The sequence below is a fragment of the Vanessa cardui genome, chromosome 5, assembly GCF_905220365.1.
Source record: "Vanessa cardui chromosome 5, ilVanCard2.1, whole genome shotgun sequence".
In the NCBI taxonomy this organism is placed as follows: Eukaryota; Metazoa; Arthropoda; class Insecta; order Lepidoptera; family Nymphalidae; genus Vanessa; species Vanessa cardui.
The window spans coordinates 6,771,308-6,793,718 of record NC_061127.1 but is presented as its reverse complement, the minus strand read 5'-3'; the positions used below and the strand labels follow the sequence as shown (position 1 = coordinate 6,793,718).

General features: G+C 32.2%; 3 protein-coding genes across 4 annotated transcripts in view; all 3 read right to left on the bottom strand.

Annotated features, from left to right (window-relative positions):
• The window catches only part of LOC124529639 (sodium-independent sulfate anion transporter), a 41,410-nt gene extending 23,529 nt beyond the window's left edge, over window positions 1–17,881 (bottom strand). The window contains exons 1-2 of one of the 2 annotated variants that reach the window (XM_047103460.1): window positions 17,613–17,881; window positions 2,274–2,487 (exon numbers count right to left, since the gene is read on the bottom strand). In XM_047103460.1, coding sequence (XP_046959416.1) covers window positions 2,274–2,474 — 201 coding nt within the window. In that variant the 5' untranslated portion in view covers window positions 2,475–2,487; window positions 17,613–17,881. Of the gene's footprint in view, window positions 1–2,273; window positions 2,488–10,326; window positions 10,474–17,612 lie in introns of those variants that run through there. The other variant, XM_047103461.1, reaches the window with a different exon arrangement.
• On the bottom strand, window positions 12,403–14,055 carry LOC124529802 (uncharacterized protein K02A2.6-like). The gene has a single exon (XM_047103717.1). The coding sequence runs from the start codon at window positions 14,053–14,055 to the stop codon at window positions 12,403–12,405; it is 1,653 nt and encodes a 550-aa protein (XP_046959673.1).
• On the bottom strand, window positions 14,206–16,251 carry LOC124529801 (uncharacterized protein K02A2.6-like). Its single transcript, XM_047103715.1, has one exon. It carries the CDS (start codon window positions 16,249–16,251, stop codon window positions 14,206–14,208), a length of 2,046 nt encoding a protein of 681 aa, XP_046959671.1.
• Window positions 17,882–22,411: the final 4,530 nt, after the last annotated feature.

The following is a 22,411-nucleotide window of genomic DNA, read 5'->3' as shown; positions in this document are numbered from 1 at the left end:
TATAAGTAAGAATACGTAAAGCTCGTAAATATGCCATTGCTTGCAAAAGGTCTAGGCTTCTGTTAAGGAAACAAATGGTTGGGGTATATCCACAAAGATGCTCTAGATTTGAATACAGCAGAATGTGTAAGACATATGCAGGTCGCGTCACGTTATTTCCTGCAGTTGTAGTTTTAGTGATACTTGTGTTTTTATAAAGAAACGAATTATACTAGGAAAACACTATGTTGCTAAGTTAATATAGCATTTTAGATTTCTTATTATATTGTGGTTCATCTCCAGTAAAAGTGCATTCCAAGTTCTGTTGAGATGGCCCAGTGGTTCTGACCACGAAAGGCAGTGAGGAAAATATCGTGAGGAAACCTGTATATAATATGTATGTCTAGTTTGAACGATATTCTGCCACATGGTAATCCACCATCTCGCCCTGGGGATCCCGTGGTGGAATATGCTTTTAACCTTCTCCTTAAAAGGAGAGAAGGATTTTGCCCAGCTGTGGGAAATTTACAGGTTACAGGTTAAATTTATTTTATAATCCTAAAAGTATGTATGAGATCAGATGAATTAGAGAATATTAGTGAATCATTATGAAAAAGAATTAGCAAGTGAATAGTCGTATAAGTCAATATTAATCACAGTATCTTGTAATGTTTTAAATATAGTAAACAAATTAAGAGTACAATCATAGGTTAATGAGACCGATATAATAATATAAAAAATAATAATTGAAGCAATAACCTTTATTAATTAAATTCAGACCAAAGTTATTGTTTACGTTAAACCAACAATAATATTATCACTTCGACAATAAACATGCCATGCTGTTTTGTATATTGTATTTTTAAAAATCACTCGAAACACCGATTTGGAAATCTATCAATCACATCATGATTATCTACTAATGTTTTCAATTTTCCAAGAGCTAGACACCGATTTCAAATAAATTTGTACTTACTCCTTTTAATGAAACCTTGCTTGTAAGGTTATAAATATTTCTCAATTTAAACTATTCGAAATGGAATTATTAAAAAATCTTTGATTGATTCCTTTAAATCGCTTAAAGTAAATAAGAATATTCAAAGTTTTGCAAGTCATCATTTCAATGAATATACATATGAAAAATAATTAAATAGTAAAATAAGGAAGTGTTTTGGGGTAAAATCAAGAGAATTTATGAGAAGACGACAAGGGCCATTGTATGATGAGTATCACAACGAGCCGTAAAGAGCTTGATTTATGGCTAAGACCGCGGTTTCTTAGAAGAAATATTTATATCAACCGTTTACTATATTATGCATTTATTCAACTTTTCGATCTCAGATACTAGATTGTACGGTACGTAATTTAGGTTTTTTTAATCTCCACACTCAAGTGGCAAAGGCTTCCGAATTGCCATAAATACTTTTTATTTTTAGTTTTTTTATTGGTACTAACCAAACATGAGGTCAAACAGCCAAGTAAAGTACTACAAACATTTGTTGTTAATATTACTATATTGTAAATAAGTATATCACCAATAATTGTTATCTATGTCAGTTTAAGTTCCACATTTTATTACATTTATATCAATTTTATGTTGTACAATAATTTTTCCGAGGGGAAATCTTTTTTATCGATTTAATGGACGGTCGTAAATATTTTTTCTCCTACGGCTGTTTTCGATTCTCAAGACACATCTGTCTGAGAAATTTCATCGTGATAGGTTGTAAACTCTAGGGAAAAGAAAGCTGCGGGACGAACGAACTGAATTAAGGGTTTCACTTTTACGACTTGACACACAAGTACAGAAATCCACTATAGTAAAACAAAACTATATCCCATATTGAAATCAGCACGTGTTCTTTTCAGTAGACATTTTTTCATGGTAACGTTTAAGTAGATACTATGTAGCTAGGTTACTGATTTTTTTTTTATGGAATAGGTGGCAAACGAGCAGGAGGCTCACCTGATGGAAAGTGACTACCACCGCCCATGGACATCTGCAATACCAGGGGGCTTGCAGGTGCGTTGCCGGCCTTAAAGAAAGGTGTACGCTCTTTTCTTGAAGTTTCCCATGTCGTATCGGTTCGGAAAAACCGCCGGCGAAAGCTGGTTCCACAAAGTGGTTGTGCGAGGCAGAAAATGTCTAAGAAATCGCGTTGTTGTGGATTTTCGGACCTCAAGGTAGTGCAGGTGAAACTTAGAATTTTGACGAGATTTTGCGTCACATATCTGAATGCTTTGTAAAAGTAAAGAACATATTATAATAACGTAATGGAACTCATTTCACTTACCTGAGGCGGCAGTCCAGCTAGTGTGGCGTAAGCCAGCGCCTGCGGGATAACAGTAAGCCCAACTGTAACACCAGCTATAAAGTCTGCTAAAGCTTTTTCCGAATTGTATTCGGGAAACCATTGTGCAATGGGCAATCTTTTATACATTAATCTAGAACACCAGGTTTGCTTCTTGAAACGTTTCTTTGATGGCGAAGACATTATTATTATTTACCTGTTAAAAGAAAAATTAAATTATTTCATTAAGTAAATAACTTAAAACTACATTTAACATGAGATATTAGTTCAACATTAGTCACTATAGGTATAAATTTGGTTCTGCTCTACAGATAAGAACCGGTAAGGAACACAACTTTGCTGAAATTTACAAATTAAAATAAAATATCGATATCCTGTGTGACAACGAACGTTTACTAAAATTTAACATGTTTTTCATGTATTTACGTTTACTTTCATGATTTTTATGGTACTTTGGTGGTTTATTTATTTATTATACTTAAATGAAAAGACGAAATCATATAAGATCACGCTTTATATAGTAAAGATTATCTTTTTGAAATAAGAACGCAGTTTTTACTTGATGGTACCATAATTGTCGACGGACAACAACATCGAACAAACAGTTCCCATTAATTTGAATGACTTCAAATTAGTTGGTTTATGTCTCTATATGTTAAATATCAATTTTAATAATTTTTCAGGTACGCAATTTTTTCCATACCACCTGATGGTACGTGGTAGTGGAGTCCAAACGCGAAGATGACCAGTAGATAGTTAGGAACAATAAACTGCACTGGTCATGCTCGCTATGCTGGACCGAAAATGCCTCTACACTTCCCGTTTGAAGGAGCCCCGATTAGAAGAAGGGAACACGTGTTCTGGTAAAGAACTCCATTTTTTGCGGTGCGACAAAGAAATGAGCCAAATTTCTTTGTGTGCGATATATTTGATAAATTTCATATTATATGAGCAAGTGGGAGGAAATAACTTTCGAAGTTACTCTTAATTTATACAGTAGTAGTTAGTATGTGTACATACAAAGAAACTTTTTAAATTTAATGAATGTTGGAATGCTTGAACATGTAAGGTAGGAAATTCTATTAACTCTACAAATAGAAAGTTGTAGAATAACTTATATCTTTTTAAGGCACATATACTTAATTCAATTTGAATTAAAGAAAAATCTTTAGATCCAATAATGTTCAATGCTGTAGTACTTTTCAATATTTACCTATTTTTCTTTAGATGATTTTCTATCCCATTCTAGTGTAGGATATTTTTAGCAGTACCCATTATATAGATCATATAATTGTCTTCTATATAATTTAGTTAATAAAGGATTCATGATTTGAGCCAATATGGACTTGAAAGGGCGTCAGTGAAGGCGACGGATGTAAGCCTTTTCCTTAATAACCTACAAAGCTTCTCGGTAGGGAATATCGGGGGTTAATTTAATTTAAGACCCTTTGTGTTATACACTTACCATTTCTCAATAAATATTCCAATTCTAAGCACAGCTAGCGAATAACAAAAGGTCGAAAGTAGTTCTTACGTAACGGCGATAAAATAAGTGATGATCTTATAGGTATTATTGTTTGAGTAACATTCCGTGTTCAACAGTACGCAAAGTTCTCCATTTGCAAACGTGAAGGGAATAATGAACGGGCACAAAGGGTTGTGTGGACGATAGTATCTTCTATTTCCGTTTTATTACTATATTTTAGATAGAGTCGGTCCCTTTAAAACGATACATCGGGTTGTACACGAAATACAATATTTGTGAGACGATTGTTACTAAAGATACCAACATTTTAAGAAACTTTCAATTATTAGAACTCTAGTAAAATAGAAAGTATTATTTTTCCGTTTAACGGTGTGTCACAAGGAGGATTCGTGGAGAGGGATTCGAAGGGTTCGAATCAATTACCGTCAATAGCCCCTTTAAGAAAGAAAATAGTCAGCAAAAATTAACAGAACGCCAGTATTTTTATCATTGCGGTACTGATCAGCGAACTGGCTATATAACATTGCGTTTCGCTTTGTTAACTCTGATGGTACATCGAGCTAATAAGCCTATAGCAGACAATGTCGCACGGCTCTTTGTTCCGCCAGGCAGGTTGCCGGGCCAATTATGCACTATTGGATTGAGGATTTTCATTAACTCTGTGTTTGCTGAATTGTCAGTTAGTCCACAATACAGGGCTAAAGCAATTGCATGTGGCCAATACAACATGTTATCTAGTAAATGTACATGTAATTTTGTGGTTAACAAAATGATGATGTAATAGACCGGATGTACTTATTTACTATTTAACCACTCAGCATTATCTTATTAGAATTTATAACCGAATTAAACCATTGGCATCTATTTCGTTTGGACAAAATTTGAAAGCGAAATATACATTTTATATTCCTGAATCTAACTATTTAGCGAGTTATGGCATCTTCGGTTTCCTGATTAGTTTGTTTTGATACCGAGCTTATCAAAGTTCAATTCTCAATTGGACTGAATTTCGATTTGGTACTGAAACAATTAATTGAAATTACATTGATTCTACAATGACATTATCGTAGGGCATTGTTTCTTTGGTATGTCTATTGTTTGCATCACTTTTAAAAGCCTTACGATTTGAAGTTCGAATGAAGAATTAAGAAAAATAGTAGTGTTGCAAGTCTTCCTTAACACGAACAAGCATTATTGTTTATATAACAATCTAATAATAATGGGAATAAATTTGCGATATCTATGACCTAAGCGTTATAATGCTAGATAACGACACGTTTGCGTAATTCTAATTAAATGAATAAATTCGTGAGCTACTCATCATCGTCCAAGGACTGATATAATTTAATCGCCTGTCAATCTTTATTTGATAGGTAGTGTTTAGTATTGAGATTTTATCTAAAATTCAATTCACTTATCTATTTTAATAAATATTTTCCGTCGATTGAAAATTGGATAGATTTAAATATAGAATCCCGTTTATTCCGATATATCACATCAGGTACAATTTCGGTTAAATAGTCGAAAAAATAATGTCTGGCAACATTCATTTTTCTGTTTTTAACGGCTGCGTTGTTTCTGACCTTTTTAAAGATTCGTAAGTTTTGCATTATTTTTGTAATTTATAAAGACGAATGTTTTTTTCAATATTATTTTGTGTTAGTTATTTTTGGCATGGGTTAGCGTACTGATTAATAGGATATCTGATGGTAAATGGTCACCACTGCCTATACATTGGTGGCGTATAACGTTCTAACCCTCTACTCCTGAAAATGGAACACAAAAATACAATTCATTACTGGTGGTAAAATATTCGATGAATGGATGGTAGCTACCCAGATGGGATTGCATAGACTCTACTACCTAGTATCAGATTTTATATTAATTACTACTGACCGATTTTAACGAGTTTTTGCAAACAGTTTTGAGGATACATTTTATTAGGGATAATTTTATCTGATACCCAGTATAAATAAAACATTGCATGTATTATGCTTTTATGTTTATCTGCGGTATTATCGGGTGAAAGTGAAGGTTTTTACAACACACTGTAACTGTTTGAGGTTATTAGCTAGTTTTCACAATCACGTAAAGCACATTTATTTTATCATATTATCAAAAACGTAATGAACAAAAGATAATGTTTTTAATCTTCGCATGAATGTTTTCACTCGTAAATGATGTTCGTTTATGTTTTAAAGAGGTAACTGTGAATGTGCTTTAATAATAAATTTATGTAAATATTAAATAAGTTAAATGAGAAGATGACAGGGTTGGAAGCTCAAATCGCTATCAGATCAATTTGATAACATGTGCACATGATTATATGCTGTGCATATACTCAGATACTAGCGACGAGCCCCGCCTTCACACGGGGCAATTTTGTATTGGCTTACTGTTCTTGTCGGATAACCAAGTAAAAAGCTAATATGGCATAAACGCTCTTATGTTTCTGAAAATTCCTGTTTACTGCACCTAACCTGTTGACGGTACTATTTTCTTGATAGACCGAGGCTAATAGGGATCAAGGATCGTTTTTTATAAATATATAGATTAATTTTATTAAGTTACGTTGTTGGAGATATTACTATGGTCCAGAGTAATGTAGTGTTCGCAAAAACATAGGTTTTTTAAATGGATAGAGTTCATAATGACCATTCTTTGTAAAAAAAAATCTGATAAACTAATGGCTGGAACCCAGGTTCTCTGGATCTTCAGGAGTTTAAGTTAGCCACGATACTACCAAAGACTTTCATTTTTATATAGTGTTTATTTAAAACGATAAAAAAAACTTAATGAGAACACATAATTTATGCTTCAGGAATGCTCAATACGGAAATATTACCCTTCATAATTCACTTTCATCGAAAATTCAATTATTATATAAAAATTATTGCTGATAGTTAAAATAAACAAGGATGGGAAACAGGAACTATTTTAATAACTAATTTCTGTTGCTGAAGAAAGAGTTATCAAGTGCCAATTTTCTATGGAAAATCGAGAGAGAAATATCCAATTAATTCTACTAATAAGCTTCAGTAACAAATAAGTGGTGAACAAAAAATATATATTCTCTAACAAATTGCTGGGAACGCGCGCCCGTCGATTACGAGGCTTCGATTTGTTACGCGCCAAGTGCAAGCTTGACACGTATTAGTCGTTAATACGAAGGAATTCTCTCATTTTTTACCGTTTGTTACAACTTTAATATTTATGCAGCGAGCGATAAGCAGAACCATTATAAAAGAATAAAGTTAAGATGTTAATCATGGAAAACGTTTTGTTATTGGTCTTATATTAAGAAATGGTTTATTTGTAAAGTAACGGATTTTTTTTTAATAGGAAGTTTTGTGTATTACTTGTAAACCAGCACATTTTTATGATCAAAATCGAATAGGTTCATTGGATAAATTTTAAGTTTGGTTTCCTTAAAAATTAGACGATAAAAAAAATAAATTAATAAAATAAATTTAACATATAACATTTCCTTAAAAAATGCCGTTTGTTTGCAGGTACACATACTAAGATAACATGTAAGCTCACTCATGACAATGAACATCGATATTAATTTAAAAAGTAAGGGCGCGCTTTCGCGAATGAATAAGATTTAATCGTTACTGAAGATTACGGATTCGAACAAGCACAACAAATTTCATTATTTTATTTTTATTTATGATTATGTATCTTCCAATATACGTTGTGCACGACGGGGAAAAATTTACAATGTTTTTCATAAAATAAGAGGAGAGGTAATGGGTAGAGGAAGTAGATTTAATGTTTTCAAAAAATGAGAAAATGGCTTTTATTGAGCCTATATGAGATGTCGATCCTGTCAAGGACGATGATGGTGCACATCTGCAAGGGTTGGACTTGACTTTTTCTCTAACAAATTACGGTATCCGTGTTAGTCCAACGATTACAAGTCAACGATTCATCACGCAGGCGTCGAACGGTACAGCACGTACTCCGGTCATCAATCCCCTCCTGTCCGATCCTCGATCCGTCAACGCTATCGGGAGGGACTCTTAGCTTTAGATGAACAACAAAATTATTTTTTAGCTTTTATCAAGATTTTTATAAAAATTCAATATACTGTGACATTTTATAAGTGGCATTATATTATGCACAGTGGAAGCTAAAGCCATGTTTACGAATAAAGACTGCTATTATATATGTATGTGATTTTCAATTGAATACAACTTATTTTAAGATTATATACTAACTTTACTTTCACGTATCAAAGAACAATTAATAATACTCGATTTTATTTTATGCCTTCAATAAATTTTCGCGTTGAAATGATAAAATTTGTCATACCAATTTTGTCAAAAATGACCAACTTCATTCAATTTTGTGGATCGATTGTTCTCAATACAAGTTGTCATTTGAAAGCAAATTGACATTTCAATCATCCCTGATTGGACGAACGATGATTAGAGGAGCTTATATTACAGGAAACCAATTCACTGACTACGCTAGGCAGTCATCAATTATTGTCAATACAATTGTCACATTATTCTTTGTACAAAGAATAAATGGTTATTCATTGCAGCATTTCAAAGTCGTGGAGAATCATTGTGGTTCTTACGTACATAGGATTAATGGACTTTTGTAGGGTTACTCGTGGAACTAGGTGAGTAGCGATTAAATGATGGACAGGTATATCCCGTTGTACGCAGATCATATTCGTACGTATGTAATTTGCGGATGTCTAGATAAGATAGCCTTATAGCTTATGCAGCAATTATTCCATAATTAATTCTCGTCCTTCACACTAATATGGGATACCTAGGCACTAATCTTGGCTTAGCGTATAACTTTACTGGCTCATGGCCAGACAATGTCTTAAACAGTCATGAACATTAATTCTCAATGAGGTTTAAGCGTAGATCCATAGCTCCAACGTCTTACCTAGCGATAAAGTGGTTATAACCATATAATTACTATGTGTTGAATACAATTAATTTGGGGCAAGATATGTCTTAAATGACTTAGCCATTAATACATTACTGTCTACACATGAGCCAAAAAGAGAATATCTGAGAATATTCCTATGATTTTATCTCCAATAAATATCAGCCTTAGAAATTTATTTACTAGCTACATGTAAATTTAGCTTTAATAATATATTTTTGTAAAGTAGAAACCTCAAAACGATTCCTCGGAAACGGTTTGACTGATTGGTTGATTTAATCTCTTTTAAACGCCTTATATATTTTTTCTTCAAATGAGGCAGTGTTTTTCATAATTTATAAAAAAGAAACAGGATTTTTGTCATATAATTTAGTAATATATTTTTATATCTGTAATTATTTCCCTGCTGATTGAAGACGAAAAGGATTGAAGCATACTTTAACATTCTTTTATACTGTTTACAGGATACGTAAGGGGCAGTATTTTATACGACATATTCATGTTTCTTTAGTGTATCGAACAAAATCCAAGGCATAAGAAAATTACAAAAATCTATGATAAATAACCGTAAAAAGCACGAATAAGTTCGTACTATATAATATGTAACTTGTGATGTGATTGCTCACACGAGAGAAATCTAATACCGAAATTATATTAAGTAAAAGGCAATGTTGGTATATCTTTACGAATCTTACCCTTTAAGTGTTCCTCAAAACAAAAACTGTTAAGTTTCTTTGATGTTGCTTGTTTAATATTGTAAATTAAAAAGTTTAAAAAACGGCAGAATAAATTTTAAGTCTCCAATATATCTTTCATCTATTCTCCTTACATATCTAACATTAAACGAGGTACTAAAAAGTGAAAAACCACTCGGTTTTTCATTAAAAGGTTATTGTACTACTTATCTGTTAATTCAAGTTTACGTTGCCGGTTATATAACTATTATTTTATATCTTAATTAATAAATTTACATATAATTACATTTAAATAACGCCTTGGTGAAGAAAATTGGACAAATTGTGCTGAAAAACTAAAAGCGGCGTATTTTATAACGAAATCTTCACTAAATATCAATTGGAAATAAATAACCAGTTTTTTTCTATTTATATCAGAATTCATAATTGTAACGAGATAAAATAGTTCGCACTTAACTATACATATTATCTCGTATCTTTAAACATAAACAACATTCTCTATTAATCCAGAAAATTTAATCGTATTTAGTTTAGTAGTCATTGTATGGAAATCGAACAATTAGTCATTTGACAGTTTTATTTATATTACCTACATAATAGTTCTAGAGATCTAGAATATACCGGATCCTATGCCCGAATGAAAATTGAAAAAATGTATAAATATAATGCATTATAAATGTATTTTAATTTACTACAAACTCTTAAATAAATTGATTTTTAATATCCTTGTGTAAGTAATCTTTATATCTTACTTTTCATAGAATTTACGCACGAACGAACACAAGCCGCACGCATGCACCCGTTACACACAAATGGACTTAAATCCACACTTTGATGAATAGAAGTAATATGCATTAAAACTTTATAAGAATGCGTTTGTTTTTTATTATTTTCTTTAAAACTATAAATAACTAGTAAATAAACTTAATTTCATACTCACCACAATGAGTTATTAAATCAATGTCATTAAAGTTACAGGAACTGTCACACCAAACGACATAATGTATAATTGGGTTTTTAACAAAACGCCTGATTTGTTACGCGTTCACTATTCAACTGACTTGCATGAATTGTATTTTTCGTGTATATTTTTAATACCTTAGTTTTATTAGCAATGCACGATTAGGTAGTTATAATATAGTATAATTGTATTGCAAAAATTGCAAAACACATAGGTGCCTTAGCCTTGACTGCGTATTTTTGGCAAGCTGTTTAGAATTTCATACGTAAAAGATCAATCAGTTTTTTTTACTTGCGTATACTTTCCTTGAAAGGAAACATTCTCTTTAGTATGATTTTATGGTATATTTCTTTAGCCCGTGAGAAAGCGAAACGTGAAAATTACACTTTGAGCATTTTGCTTACGCAAACAATGTTTAAAATTGTTTTCGGGGGTTGTCTAAATAACCGGAACCAGGAGTATTTGGTAATGCTTTTGTAACATTTTTTTTATTATCTTACCAGTTAAACCTGCGGATTAACCCGCGCAAAATTTATAAACCGACCACCAATACATACAATGCATACAAATCGTTACTCCACATTTTACCCCCGAAGGGTTAATTAAAACAATGTAGCCTATGTTCAAACTATCTCCAAAGTTCATTTAAATCACTTTAGTGGTTTCTGTGTGAAGAGTTAAATAGAAAATGCCGATAATAAACAAAAATTTAACAACAAAATAAACCGACTTGAAACAGAACACTATTTCAAAACAAATTAATATGCACTAAAAAGTAAAAAGGATAAATGCGCATTCGACCTCACCTCAATTATCAACTTACATTTCTATTCATTGATATGTTTACCCACTTTTAATCTAACTCAACACATGTCGATGAATAACAATGATAAAAATATCTTTTAGAGTTCTCCTCGGTAAAGTCAAATGAGCTTTACTTTTTTTTTAAATTATGTTGAATGATATTTCATTAACTGAATGATTTTCAAAATATCCATTTATAACTCTTATTGTCTGACCACCTTATTATGATTAAACCGCTAAATCAAGAATTAAGGAATTTAATATGAAGGTATGCTGTAACCTATATGGGGACCAAGGCATAAAACATATGAGAATTAGACAACATGATTGTAGGTAGGCCTATGTTCAAATCTGTCTGCATACATACCACCCGGCACTCACTCATCTATTCTACTCTACTTCCAAACATAAATACTTAGTCGTGTATTGTTCTGGTTTGAAAAGTTGAGTGATTAATGAGAGCTTTATAGAGTGCATTGGCAAGTTAAGGACTGTTAAATATTTTTTACAGTACCAATGCTGATAGGCAAATGTGATTCCGTACCATTAGGTGGCCTATATGAGTCTGAATACCAAAATCATAAAAAAAAACTACTTGACAATATATAAAAAAAAATTAGGTGGTAGGGCTTTCTGCAAGCCCGCCTGGGTAGGTACCACCCACTCATCAGATATTCTATGGCTAAACAACAGTACACAGTATTGTTGTGTTCCGGTTTGAATGGTGAGCGAGCCAGTAACTGCAGGCACAAGGGACATAGCATCTCAGTTTCCAATGATGGTGACGCATTGATGATGTAATAAATAGTTAATATTTCTTACAGTGTCATTGTCTATGGGTGATGGTGACCAATTACCATCAGGTGGCCCTTATGCTTGTCCGCCAACCTATTCTATAAAAAAAAAATAGTTGACAATTAATTAATAAAAAATAACCAAGGAATTTTATGGCATGCCAACATGTATCAACAGCATTTTACATGTTTATTTGCAATGATGTTCTTAGAAATTTTATGGTTAAACCAAGATTAATTAGTTTATTTATTTTAAGTAAAAGATACAACATATTTGAGAATCAAAGCTAAACTATTTATTTTGTCAAATCAGTTCACAACTACCTACAATCATATAATATTAATTAATCATTCATTACAAACATAACATACCTTCCCCTCACACATTTAAGTTATTTATTACATGTAAAGATTTGCCCAATTACAACAATAAAATAATTTGGAAATTAATTAATTATCATTCTGTAGTATTTGGTATGCCAATTATATCCGGCCACAATTCTGGTGGCGGTATTTCAATAGGTTCATCTGTTTGTAGTGAGTCAGAGTTTGATCTAGGTGATAAAGATACAGGAGGCATGGTTCTATCTTGAGGCTCGTTATTTTGTCTAGTCGCCTCAACACTGCGAGCCAGAATTTGATCAACATGCCGACGTTGTAATACTCCGTCTTCTGTCCTCACCAGATACGAGCTGGGACCCTCTACCATCTCTACTACAGCCCTCTTCCATTTCTCACCTGGTCCATACATACGAATCAGTATCGGTTGGTCCACTGTGAAAGCTCTTCTTGGTGAGGTTTGGGCTGCATTATCCAGCTGTAACTCAGTACGACTTGGTACAGCATCTGGGTGTAAATTAGACACTGCTGTTCTGTATTTACGCCCATTTAACATCTCAGCTGGACTTTTGTTAGTAGTAGTGCAAGGTACTGTACGCAAATAGTATAAAACTCTAGGGAGTTTTTCACTCCATGGTATCTCCAACTCAGACAATTTCTTCAATTTATTTTTGAAACTTTGTATACTCCTTTCAATTTGGCCATTGGTAGCTGGATGATATGGTGGAGAATACAAATGTTGTATCCCATTTTTGCTTAGGAAATTATTAAACTCTTCAGAAACAAAAGTCCTACCATTATCAGAAACTAATACATCAGGAAGTCCCTGAGATGCAAATATTTTCCTGAGAATTGTTGTTACACTGGTACTATTCATAGACGTAACAATCTCTGCTTCCAACCATTTACTGTAGCTGTCAATTAATAATAGAAAAGTTTTACCTTGGAATGGGCCTGCAAAATCTATATGCACTCTTTTCCATGGCTTTTCAGATACAACCCACGTCTGCGGGTCCCTTGGTGGGTTGTTTCTTACCGCTTGACACTGATGACATCCAGAAACTAATCTCTCTATCTCCTTATCCATTCCATACCACCAAACATATCCTCTAGCATAAGCCTTAGTTTGCACAATTCCTGCATGTGGAGCATGTAATAACTTTAACACATCCTCCTGGAGGGTTTTAGGGATAACAACTCTATTGCACCACAGTAAACAATCTTTACTATGTGATAGAGCTTCTTTGCGCTGCCAAAATGGTTGTAAGGTAGGATCGGAATTTGAACGTGGCCATCCATGTAGCATGTTAAACATAACCTTCCGTAAAACTGGATCTTTTTTCGTCTCCGATGCTACCTTATTAGCATCTAAGTTCCAACCATCTGGAGTCTCATCCAGTAATAAAACATCCTTGAGAGGAGCTTCCTCCACAGAAGCCGTAGGAACAGTCCATCTACTAAGAGCATCAGCATTACCAATCAACTTTCCTGCTCTGTACTTAATAATATACTGATAACAGCTTAATTTTAATGACCAACGCAACATTCTAGGTGATATCTGTTCTGGTATTGGTTTATCTGGATTAAACAAACCAACCAAAGGCTTATGGTCTGTTATAATAGAAAATTTACGACCCGCTAAATATTCATGAAACTTTGACAATCCAAATATTATTGCTAAAGCCTCCTTGTCAATTTGTCCATAACGTCTTTCATGTTTCTGCAGAGTTCTCGATGCCATCATAATTGGCCTTTCAGAACCATCATCCATTACATGTGCAATGATTGCTCCTAAACCATAATCAGATGAATCACAAATAAGGAGCAATTCTCTATCCAGCTCATATCCTACCAAAGTCAATTCCGAAGATAGAAGATTCTTAGCCGTATCAAAAGCTATTTGTTCAGGTTCACCCCAATTCTAAGGTCTCTTAGAATCTAGCAAGCGGTACAGTGGTTCCAAAAGTGTAGCCTTATCGGGTAAAAACTTTTCATAAAAGTTATACAGGCCTAAAAATGCTCGTAAAGTTTCTTTATTTGTTGGTGCTGGTTTCTCACGAATCTCCTTAACCTTAGCTGGTGCCGGGTGTAAGCCATTAGCATCAATCATATGACCAAGGAAAGTGATACTTTCAGCTGCAAATATACATTTTGATACATTTAATCGAAAACCCATATCATGCAATTTATCTAAAACTTCATACAATCGCTGTTCATGCTCTTCTTCATTCCGGCCCATAATTGCTATATCATCTAATAAACAAGCAACTCCCTCCTTGTCAGCAAAGGCTGTAGACATCACCCGTTGGAATATAGCCGGTGCTGCATTTACACCAAATGCTAGGCGATTCATTTTCATTAATCCAATAGGTGTGTTCAGAGTTAAAAGCATTGCTGTCTTATCATCCACTTTTAATTGTGTATAAGCTTGTTTAAGGTCTAGTTTACTGAATACACGACCACCACTCAGCTTTACAAAAGCCTCCACCGCTTTAGGAAGTGGAAAAGAATCTACATCAATTGCCGCATTAACTGTAGCTCGGTAATCACCACAAATCCGTAGTGACCCATCATCCTTTTTCACAATGCGTAATGGAGTAGCCCAATTGGAGTAATTTACAGGAGTTAGAATTCCTTGATCCACCATTTTATTTAATTCTTCATTAACTTGCTGTTTTAAAGGAAACGGAATAGCTCGGGCTTTTAAAAATTTTGGTGTAGCATCAGCACGTACATGTAAAGACACCAGTGGTCCCTTATATTCTCCTAATTCACTAGCAAATAATCCAGGAAATTGATTCACTAAATTTGTTATCTTATCTTCAGACCAACAAAGTCCAACAATTTCAATATTTAATCCATGAAACCAATTCCGACCTAAGAGACTAGGCCCTTTGCCCGAAACCACTATCAAGTCACATCGAGCTTCCTTAGCACCCAACTTCACATGTACATTTACTTCACCGAGTACTTTTAATGGTTCACGAGTCCATGTTACAAGTTTTATATTAGTAGCATTAAGTGAAGGAGGAATTGACCACAATTTATTGTATGTATCTTCAGAAATAATAGTTCTTGATGCTCCAGAGTCAATTTCCATAGTCACTTTAACACCTTCAATCATAACATCTGCTGTTATCGCCTGACGATAATTTTCGGAGCAGACATATATACCCATCATAGATCTATCACTGAATGTTGCCTCCTCCCCACTGTTTTCAATATTAGAGATATCCTGCGTCTTTCCAGATCGTTTATTGCATACAGCTGCAATATGCCCAAATCTCTTACAATAAAAACATCTTGCTTTTATAAATGGACATTTCTCTCCTGGCTTATGTGCACGCGAACAGTGTCGGCAATCATTGGATCTGATTTTACTAATATCCATGGGTTCTGTAACATGGAACGGAGTTTGCTTTGTCTCATTAGCATCGGGGTACAAATCAAGTAACGCCGCTTGGTGATTAAGACACGTCTGTACAGCTGTCTCATATGTTAAATCTTTAATCTTCAATAATTCACGCCTTAAGCGGTCATCAAGCACACCCAACACTAACCGGTCTCTTAACTGACGTTTTAAATCCACAAAATTACATTTAGCGCCTAGTAAACTTATCGCCGAAACAAAATCTTGCACGCTTTCACTTTGTAATTGTTGACGTTTATGAAATTTTCCCGCTTGTAAAATTTCGTTAACTTCCGGCTCATAAAACTGATCCAAAACACGAAGAATGTCGCTAAAGTTCACATTCGTTGGTCGATTTGGAACCAATAGTGATGCAATTAATGAATAAGTCTCCTTCCCGCATTGGGATAAAAACAAAGAACGCGCTTTGTCAAGGTTGGTTTCTTCATAACCCGCGGCATCCAGAGCACACAATAATTGTTCTTTATAATCACACCACTTGTCCGTTTTAGGGTTAAATCGTCCGGGAAACACTATATTAGCAATATTCGATGCCATTTTCCACAAAAATTTATTAATTTTCCACAGTCGCCATTAAAAGATACAACATATTTGAGAATCAAAGCTAAACTATTTATTTTGTCAAATCAGTTCACAACTACCTACAATCATATAATATTAATTAATCATTCATTACAAACATAACATTAAGCAAATGGTATTATGATGATATGATGATTTTACGCTTATGCTATTTATGTTTACATTGAACAAAACTATAAGTTTATTTTCATTAAAAAAAATTTAATCAAAATATAATAATTATTATGTTCCTAAGATGTCTAATTGTAAATTACTGTTCTATACTTATAAGGCATGATTATTTAAGAACCGTTCCAAGAAACTGGCAAATAAAAACTAATGTACATTATCCTGTATGATTTTTAATAAGATTTTGGAAAGTGTTTATTTGAAATTATAGAAAACACAAGACAAAATTGTTGCCAATTTATTTACTCAATAGCTGTGATAACAATGAATGTTTTGTGATTCTTTTTGGAAACATATGTTGTCGTCTTAGTAAGTGTGTTTCCTTTTGAAACATTCTATCCTTCACTTGTTGGTTACTAAATAGTCACAGGTTTACTATGAGTTAAATTTCTAGAAACAGCATGTACTTTTATCATTTTATATCATATTACAAATTGAAGATATAATTACGATTCATGATATAATTGCTAAACAATATTTGTGACAAGTAATATTATCTCATGAAAAAAGATTTTTGTAACATTTGATTGGCTAATAATAATAAAATATTGATTATTCAAAAACATAAATATATATCAAGAGAATGAAGAGATAAATTTTTACAAATATTTTCATATTAATTTTATACAACTAAGTCTGTAATCAAATCATTATGTGTACCACATGTGTTAGTTGTTATGTAAATAAGTTTTAGTAAGGTCAATTTACATAGCAATACATTAGATAGTTTTCAATATTGAATCAGTTGCGGGAAAAATTAAACAAAAACAATTATCACTTTTTTTGAAGGGTTTTCAAACAAATTGAGGAAAAATTTGGCTGATATTTTTAAAAGTACTAAAAATTTGTTAATATAAATTAAAATTTAGATTTTGTAACTAATTCTTAAAAATATTAAACTTAAAGTTGAGTCAAAGTCACAAGACATAAGTAAATATAAAAATATTTAATATCTATATTATTGAAACATCGGGTATTATAAGGAAATATTTATTCTAATAAGTGCTATTTTAAAAGCTGTCTTCGAAAAAATACTTCTAAAAAATACGAATTGGATTGTAAATACGAAATATTATATTGTAGAGGTGCTTTTTGGTATACTTAATGCAACAGTTAAGTAAGGTAAATATTATGAATTGAATTCTTACCAAATCACAGCTTTGATATCCACGTAAACTAAAAAACACTGCAGTCGGTTTTTAATATTAGATCAGTTTTAATTCATCGTTCGTTCTTAACAATTTTAATAAATAGCTTTAAGCATATATCAGTCATGTTAATAACTAATTTATTATTATCTTCGTTATTTACAGCTTTTTAAACTTAGACTATAAGCTGTTTATTTTCACTCAAAGTTCAACGTCGAAAACCAACTAGATTGTAACGTCAGGTGTCAATTTGATATGGCACTGACATTTGTAAGTGTTTCTATAGTTTATAATTATCCTTTGCGAAAAGGCAAAAGTATTGCATTATTCAGCTATATTTTCAGTGACACTGAATAAGTAAAGCATATCTAATTACTTAAATACAAAATTTTAGGATGGATAACTGAGTGAGTGATCATATATAAAAAAATACAGCGCATTAAGAATGTAAGGAATAGTTAATGCTTACTAAATTATCAATGTTTATAGGAAGTATTAACTAAATGATTGTTAAAGTTAAACGTTGACGTCTTGTTTACAATGAAAAGAACAAATGATATTCAATATAAATAAAAATCCTCATTGCCCTTTAATTGCATATTGTCGCAAATTAAAAAAAAATTATTTACCAAATAACACGTGGGGAAAAATCATAACTTGAAAAATAATTATTTTCTTACGCGTCCAACTTGTCGTTCTCGCTCAATTTTCAATATTAATTGACACTTGCGGGAATTATGACCTAAATGCACTTGCTTTGTCACGAATACCGTCGAATTGCGCGATGAGGAGCTATCTCTATTGGTTGTATAAATCGGCAGTGATCGGTTTTATTGAATTCGCCGATGCTACATCTAAGTTATGTCGTACTATGCCGATATCATGCAATCAACAAATTAATATTATTTTTAATGAAATCGTTGCACCTAATAATACTAGTAAATTATATAACATATGACAGATGATTTTAGAGCCTTTTAATTTTTTTAAATATTAATTAGCTGGTAACATTGGTAGTATTTAAATAAATAAAAAATAACATTGACAAGGTACTAAATTTTTAAGAACATACATTTTTATCGTATTTTTTAAATATGTAGAAAATTACAAAGTTATAATATACCTACCCATGGGGGAACCCATACACAATGATTTCAATAAGCAACAAACTATTCTTGGTACTTTTATTTGATTTCAAAACACGCGCAATACTAAAAATCGATGTTTGCATGAGAAAAGGTATTTATTCTCTTGGGGTTATCGGTCAGCCTGTTCTTTCAACCTACTCTTTGTTTAGAAACACTCATATATTAAAATTTAATATACTTAAAAATGTATATAGTTAATAATGAAATATTATAGAGCTTGAGTCAATTTATTGTTTGTTAAACATATTCGCATTATGGTCTTAGAAACAGGGTACATATAGATGTAAAACCTGGGTAAGTGCGAGTTGGAACTGAGCAACTTAAGTATTTATTTAATGAAGTATATATTTTTAGTATTTGGTGTTATAGGGGCAACAGAAGTACATAATCTATGAAAATTTCAGCCGTGTTTAACTATAACGGTTCATCGGATAAAGCCTGGTGATAGACGTCTGTCTGCCTAGAGATTCATTCTCTAATCATTCTCTAGTCTTAGTAATAAAGTTCCGTTGTACCCTTTAGGTACAGAACCTTAAAAAGTGTGTGTAATAAAGCGCGAACATATATTCCTCGTAAAAATACATTGTTTTTGTAATCTAGCTTAAATAGATGTAATACAATGGTGAGTAAGGATATTCAGAAAATATAAGTTAATAATTTCCAAAATTTCTTGCACGTAACGCTCACGTTTTCGTATCTTTCTTCTAACGCTTATGTATTTACCTGATATCAGTCGAAAATTGAAACGCCACTCACGTTTTCACCTAAAGCAGCGTACTTACATACTGCAGTGAAAATTTAAGCGAACGATATTACCGAGTGACACTACTTTGTACCGGATGCAACTTTGTTTGAAAGAACCAATTTGAAATGTTGCTTATTTTGCTTTAGTGCGACCATGTATAAATTATATCAATTTATGTTCCTGTTTTGACTCATAATTTAATACCATTAAAGCACACAGATATATTTTATTTTATTGACAAGTTACAGGCAGTAGGAAAATATAGAGGAATTGATAACCTCATCTTTTTTGAAGTCGGTTGAGAAATAGTACATACTTATAAACTGATAACTACATATTTATCATATTTTTTTATTGGCTTTAATTCACCTTCTTCGTTTGGCAATGCCAACATAGTATTAATGTAGATCAGTATGAGAAGATTATCTTACATCTAAACATAGATATTTTATTTAATATAGTAGTAAGTCCTTTATACGACATTTTTCCACCCATTGCACATATTATCATAAGAAATAAATCATCATGTAATCAAGCGATGGTCTCGCTTAAGTTCTAATCAGGAACGTATTTCAGGTATAAATTTACCTGAATGTATTTCTAAGGGCAATGTCAATATTCACGCATGATCGTTCCTTTTGAATAGTTCTTACTATAGGATTGGATGAATGATTCCAACCGATTCACGGTCGAAGAAATTTGCTATATGCTTCTATTTGCTCAATATTCGTTATTGGTCATGTCATTGTGCTCCACGCTTTATTTTGTTTGTATTTAACCGATGAGCTGGCGTTAGACGAAATATGAAACTGGGGTAGGCACATCGTTCGTTCGTCATATTACGCACATCCGTGATTTATCCTCATACGCGATAGCTCATAAAATTCCACACGGTATAAGCTGGGCGCTTTCCTTGTCTGTTATTCTAGACTTTTATCATTTTATTATTAACTTCTTGTATCTGATTGCATCTCTGAATGTATATTTAGAGATAACAAAGCTTTTTCAATTTTCTGTTTTTTGTTTCAAAAATTTTGTTCTATTTCGTTTATTAGAATGGCAACATCTACTGACATTCTAAAACAAATAAAATACAGATTAAAATAATAACCATTAGCCTTTTGCTTGTTTATCTACTTAATAAATTAAATGTTAATAATCTCTACTCCATATAGAGCTTAGCTTAAAGGAAACACGGCCCTCATTATAATCCTTTTCTATTTTATAATAACGTCATCTAATGTGATTATACAATAGGTGCATTCAGAACATTTATATTAAAAAAAAAAAAAAAACAGTTGTACTGTATTTATTTGTAGTCCAATTCTTTGTTAATATGTAATATTTTCTATGGTTGCAATAAATACTTTATAGTAGGTACATTAAGGCGAAAATATGTCATGTGTCTTTATAATAATAATAATTAACAAGCAATTACAATAACAGCATTTATGAAAGTACTATTTCAAATGTAACACATTCATGACCTCTTAAATTGTTCCATACATTTTAATTGTAAATAATAATAATAGGAAACATTGTAAAGTAGGTATAATTAATTACTTACATAATAACGTAGCTTTTGTTGCTGAACGTACAAACGTACAAGCGGAGCATCATGAATAGTGAAAATTAACTATGTAGCGTTTAGTACATAATATAAATGCTCTCTGTTGTGTGAAGACAGATGCTACCATATTTCGTGGCTGGATTGCTCTGTACGAAATCATTAACTCACGAGCACATTCTAGACAATATGCATTACTCGTACTGTATCTATATAATTTAGCTGTATATGTTTTGTTTAGCTATACTATTCTATAGTTTAAATATTGTATAGCTTCTCAACATAGAAGTAAATATCGATTATATTTGAAAATTTGGAGTTTTAGTTGTTTATTTTTATTTATAGGTTATTAATGTAAAAATATAGCTGGCAGTGAACAATTGATAAGTATTGAGAGATGTTTGTTTATAAATAAATAAATATTAGACAACATCAGATACATTACTCTGATCCCAATTTAAGTAGCCAAAGCACCTGTGTTATGGAGAGTCCGAAGTAGCGACGGTACTACAAACTCATAGACCCAGGACAACATAGAAAACTAATGAACTTTTTCTACATCGACTCGGCCGGGAATCGAATCGGGACCTTGGAATAACTCATAGAAACTGGTGTACACACCGCTCGATCACGGAGGTCATCAAAATTGTTATATATATTATAAACAATAGTAAGAAGAAACATACATCTTCGATAATAAAATAAATATGTAATAAACTCTGCAACAAAGCATCCAGTACGCCCGCTACTCACACACAAGGGGCTAAAAAGCAATGCCGGCGAGCGTCATGCCGTTTGCCATAGCATACGTCGGTCTTCCCCGAAGGCCCGCCAACAAATGTTTCAAATAAAAATAAAAACTAGGCTTTCAAATAAAATGGATATTTGAAACTGGTAGTAATGATTCAATTTATCTGTAACAGTTTAATAGAATATATTTGACATAGACGTAAATATGTTATTTTTTTTTCGATAAGATTGTTGTTGTTGACTATCTATATTTTAAATGTTCATTATGTGTATAATAATAATAATAATCTTTATTTGAAAATATATAAGCATTACATTACCAAGTCGCTTATATCTACAATAACTACTAAAGATTTTTTTTAAACATTCTTACTAATTTAAATAAAACATACTACGAGGACAAATGAAATAAAATTTAGTAAAAAAAAATTAAATTAAAATTTATGAACAAAATAAGCTTAAATCTATTTAGGAACTACAAAATTTTTCTTTTATATTTTGGAATATGTAAATTTGTTTAAATATAGTATAAATAGGATCCTAAAATATGTCTACATCTCGACAACGTAAGTTATTAAAAAGTTTAACA

Bases quoted from the DNA above. Each gene is read 5' to 3' on its own strand.
- LOC124529802 (XM_047103717.1), bottom strand. From the start codon at position 14,055: ATGGATGATGGTTCTGAAAGGCCAATTATGATGGCATCGAGAACTCTG.
- LOC124529801 (XM_047103715.1), bottom strand. From the start codon at position 16,251: ATGGCATCGAATATTGCTAATATAGTGTTTCCCGGACGATTTAACCCT.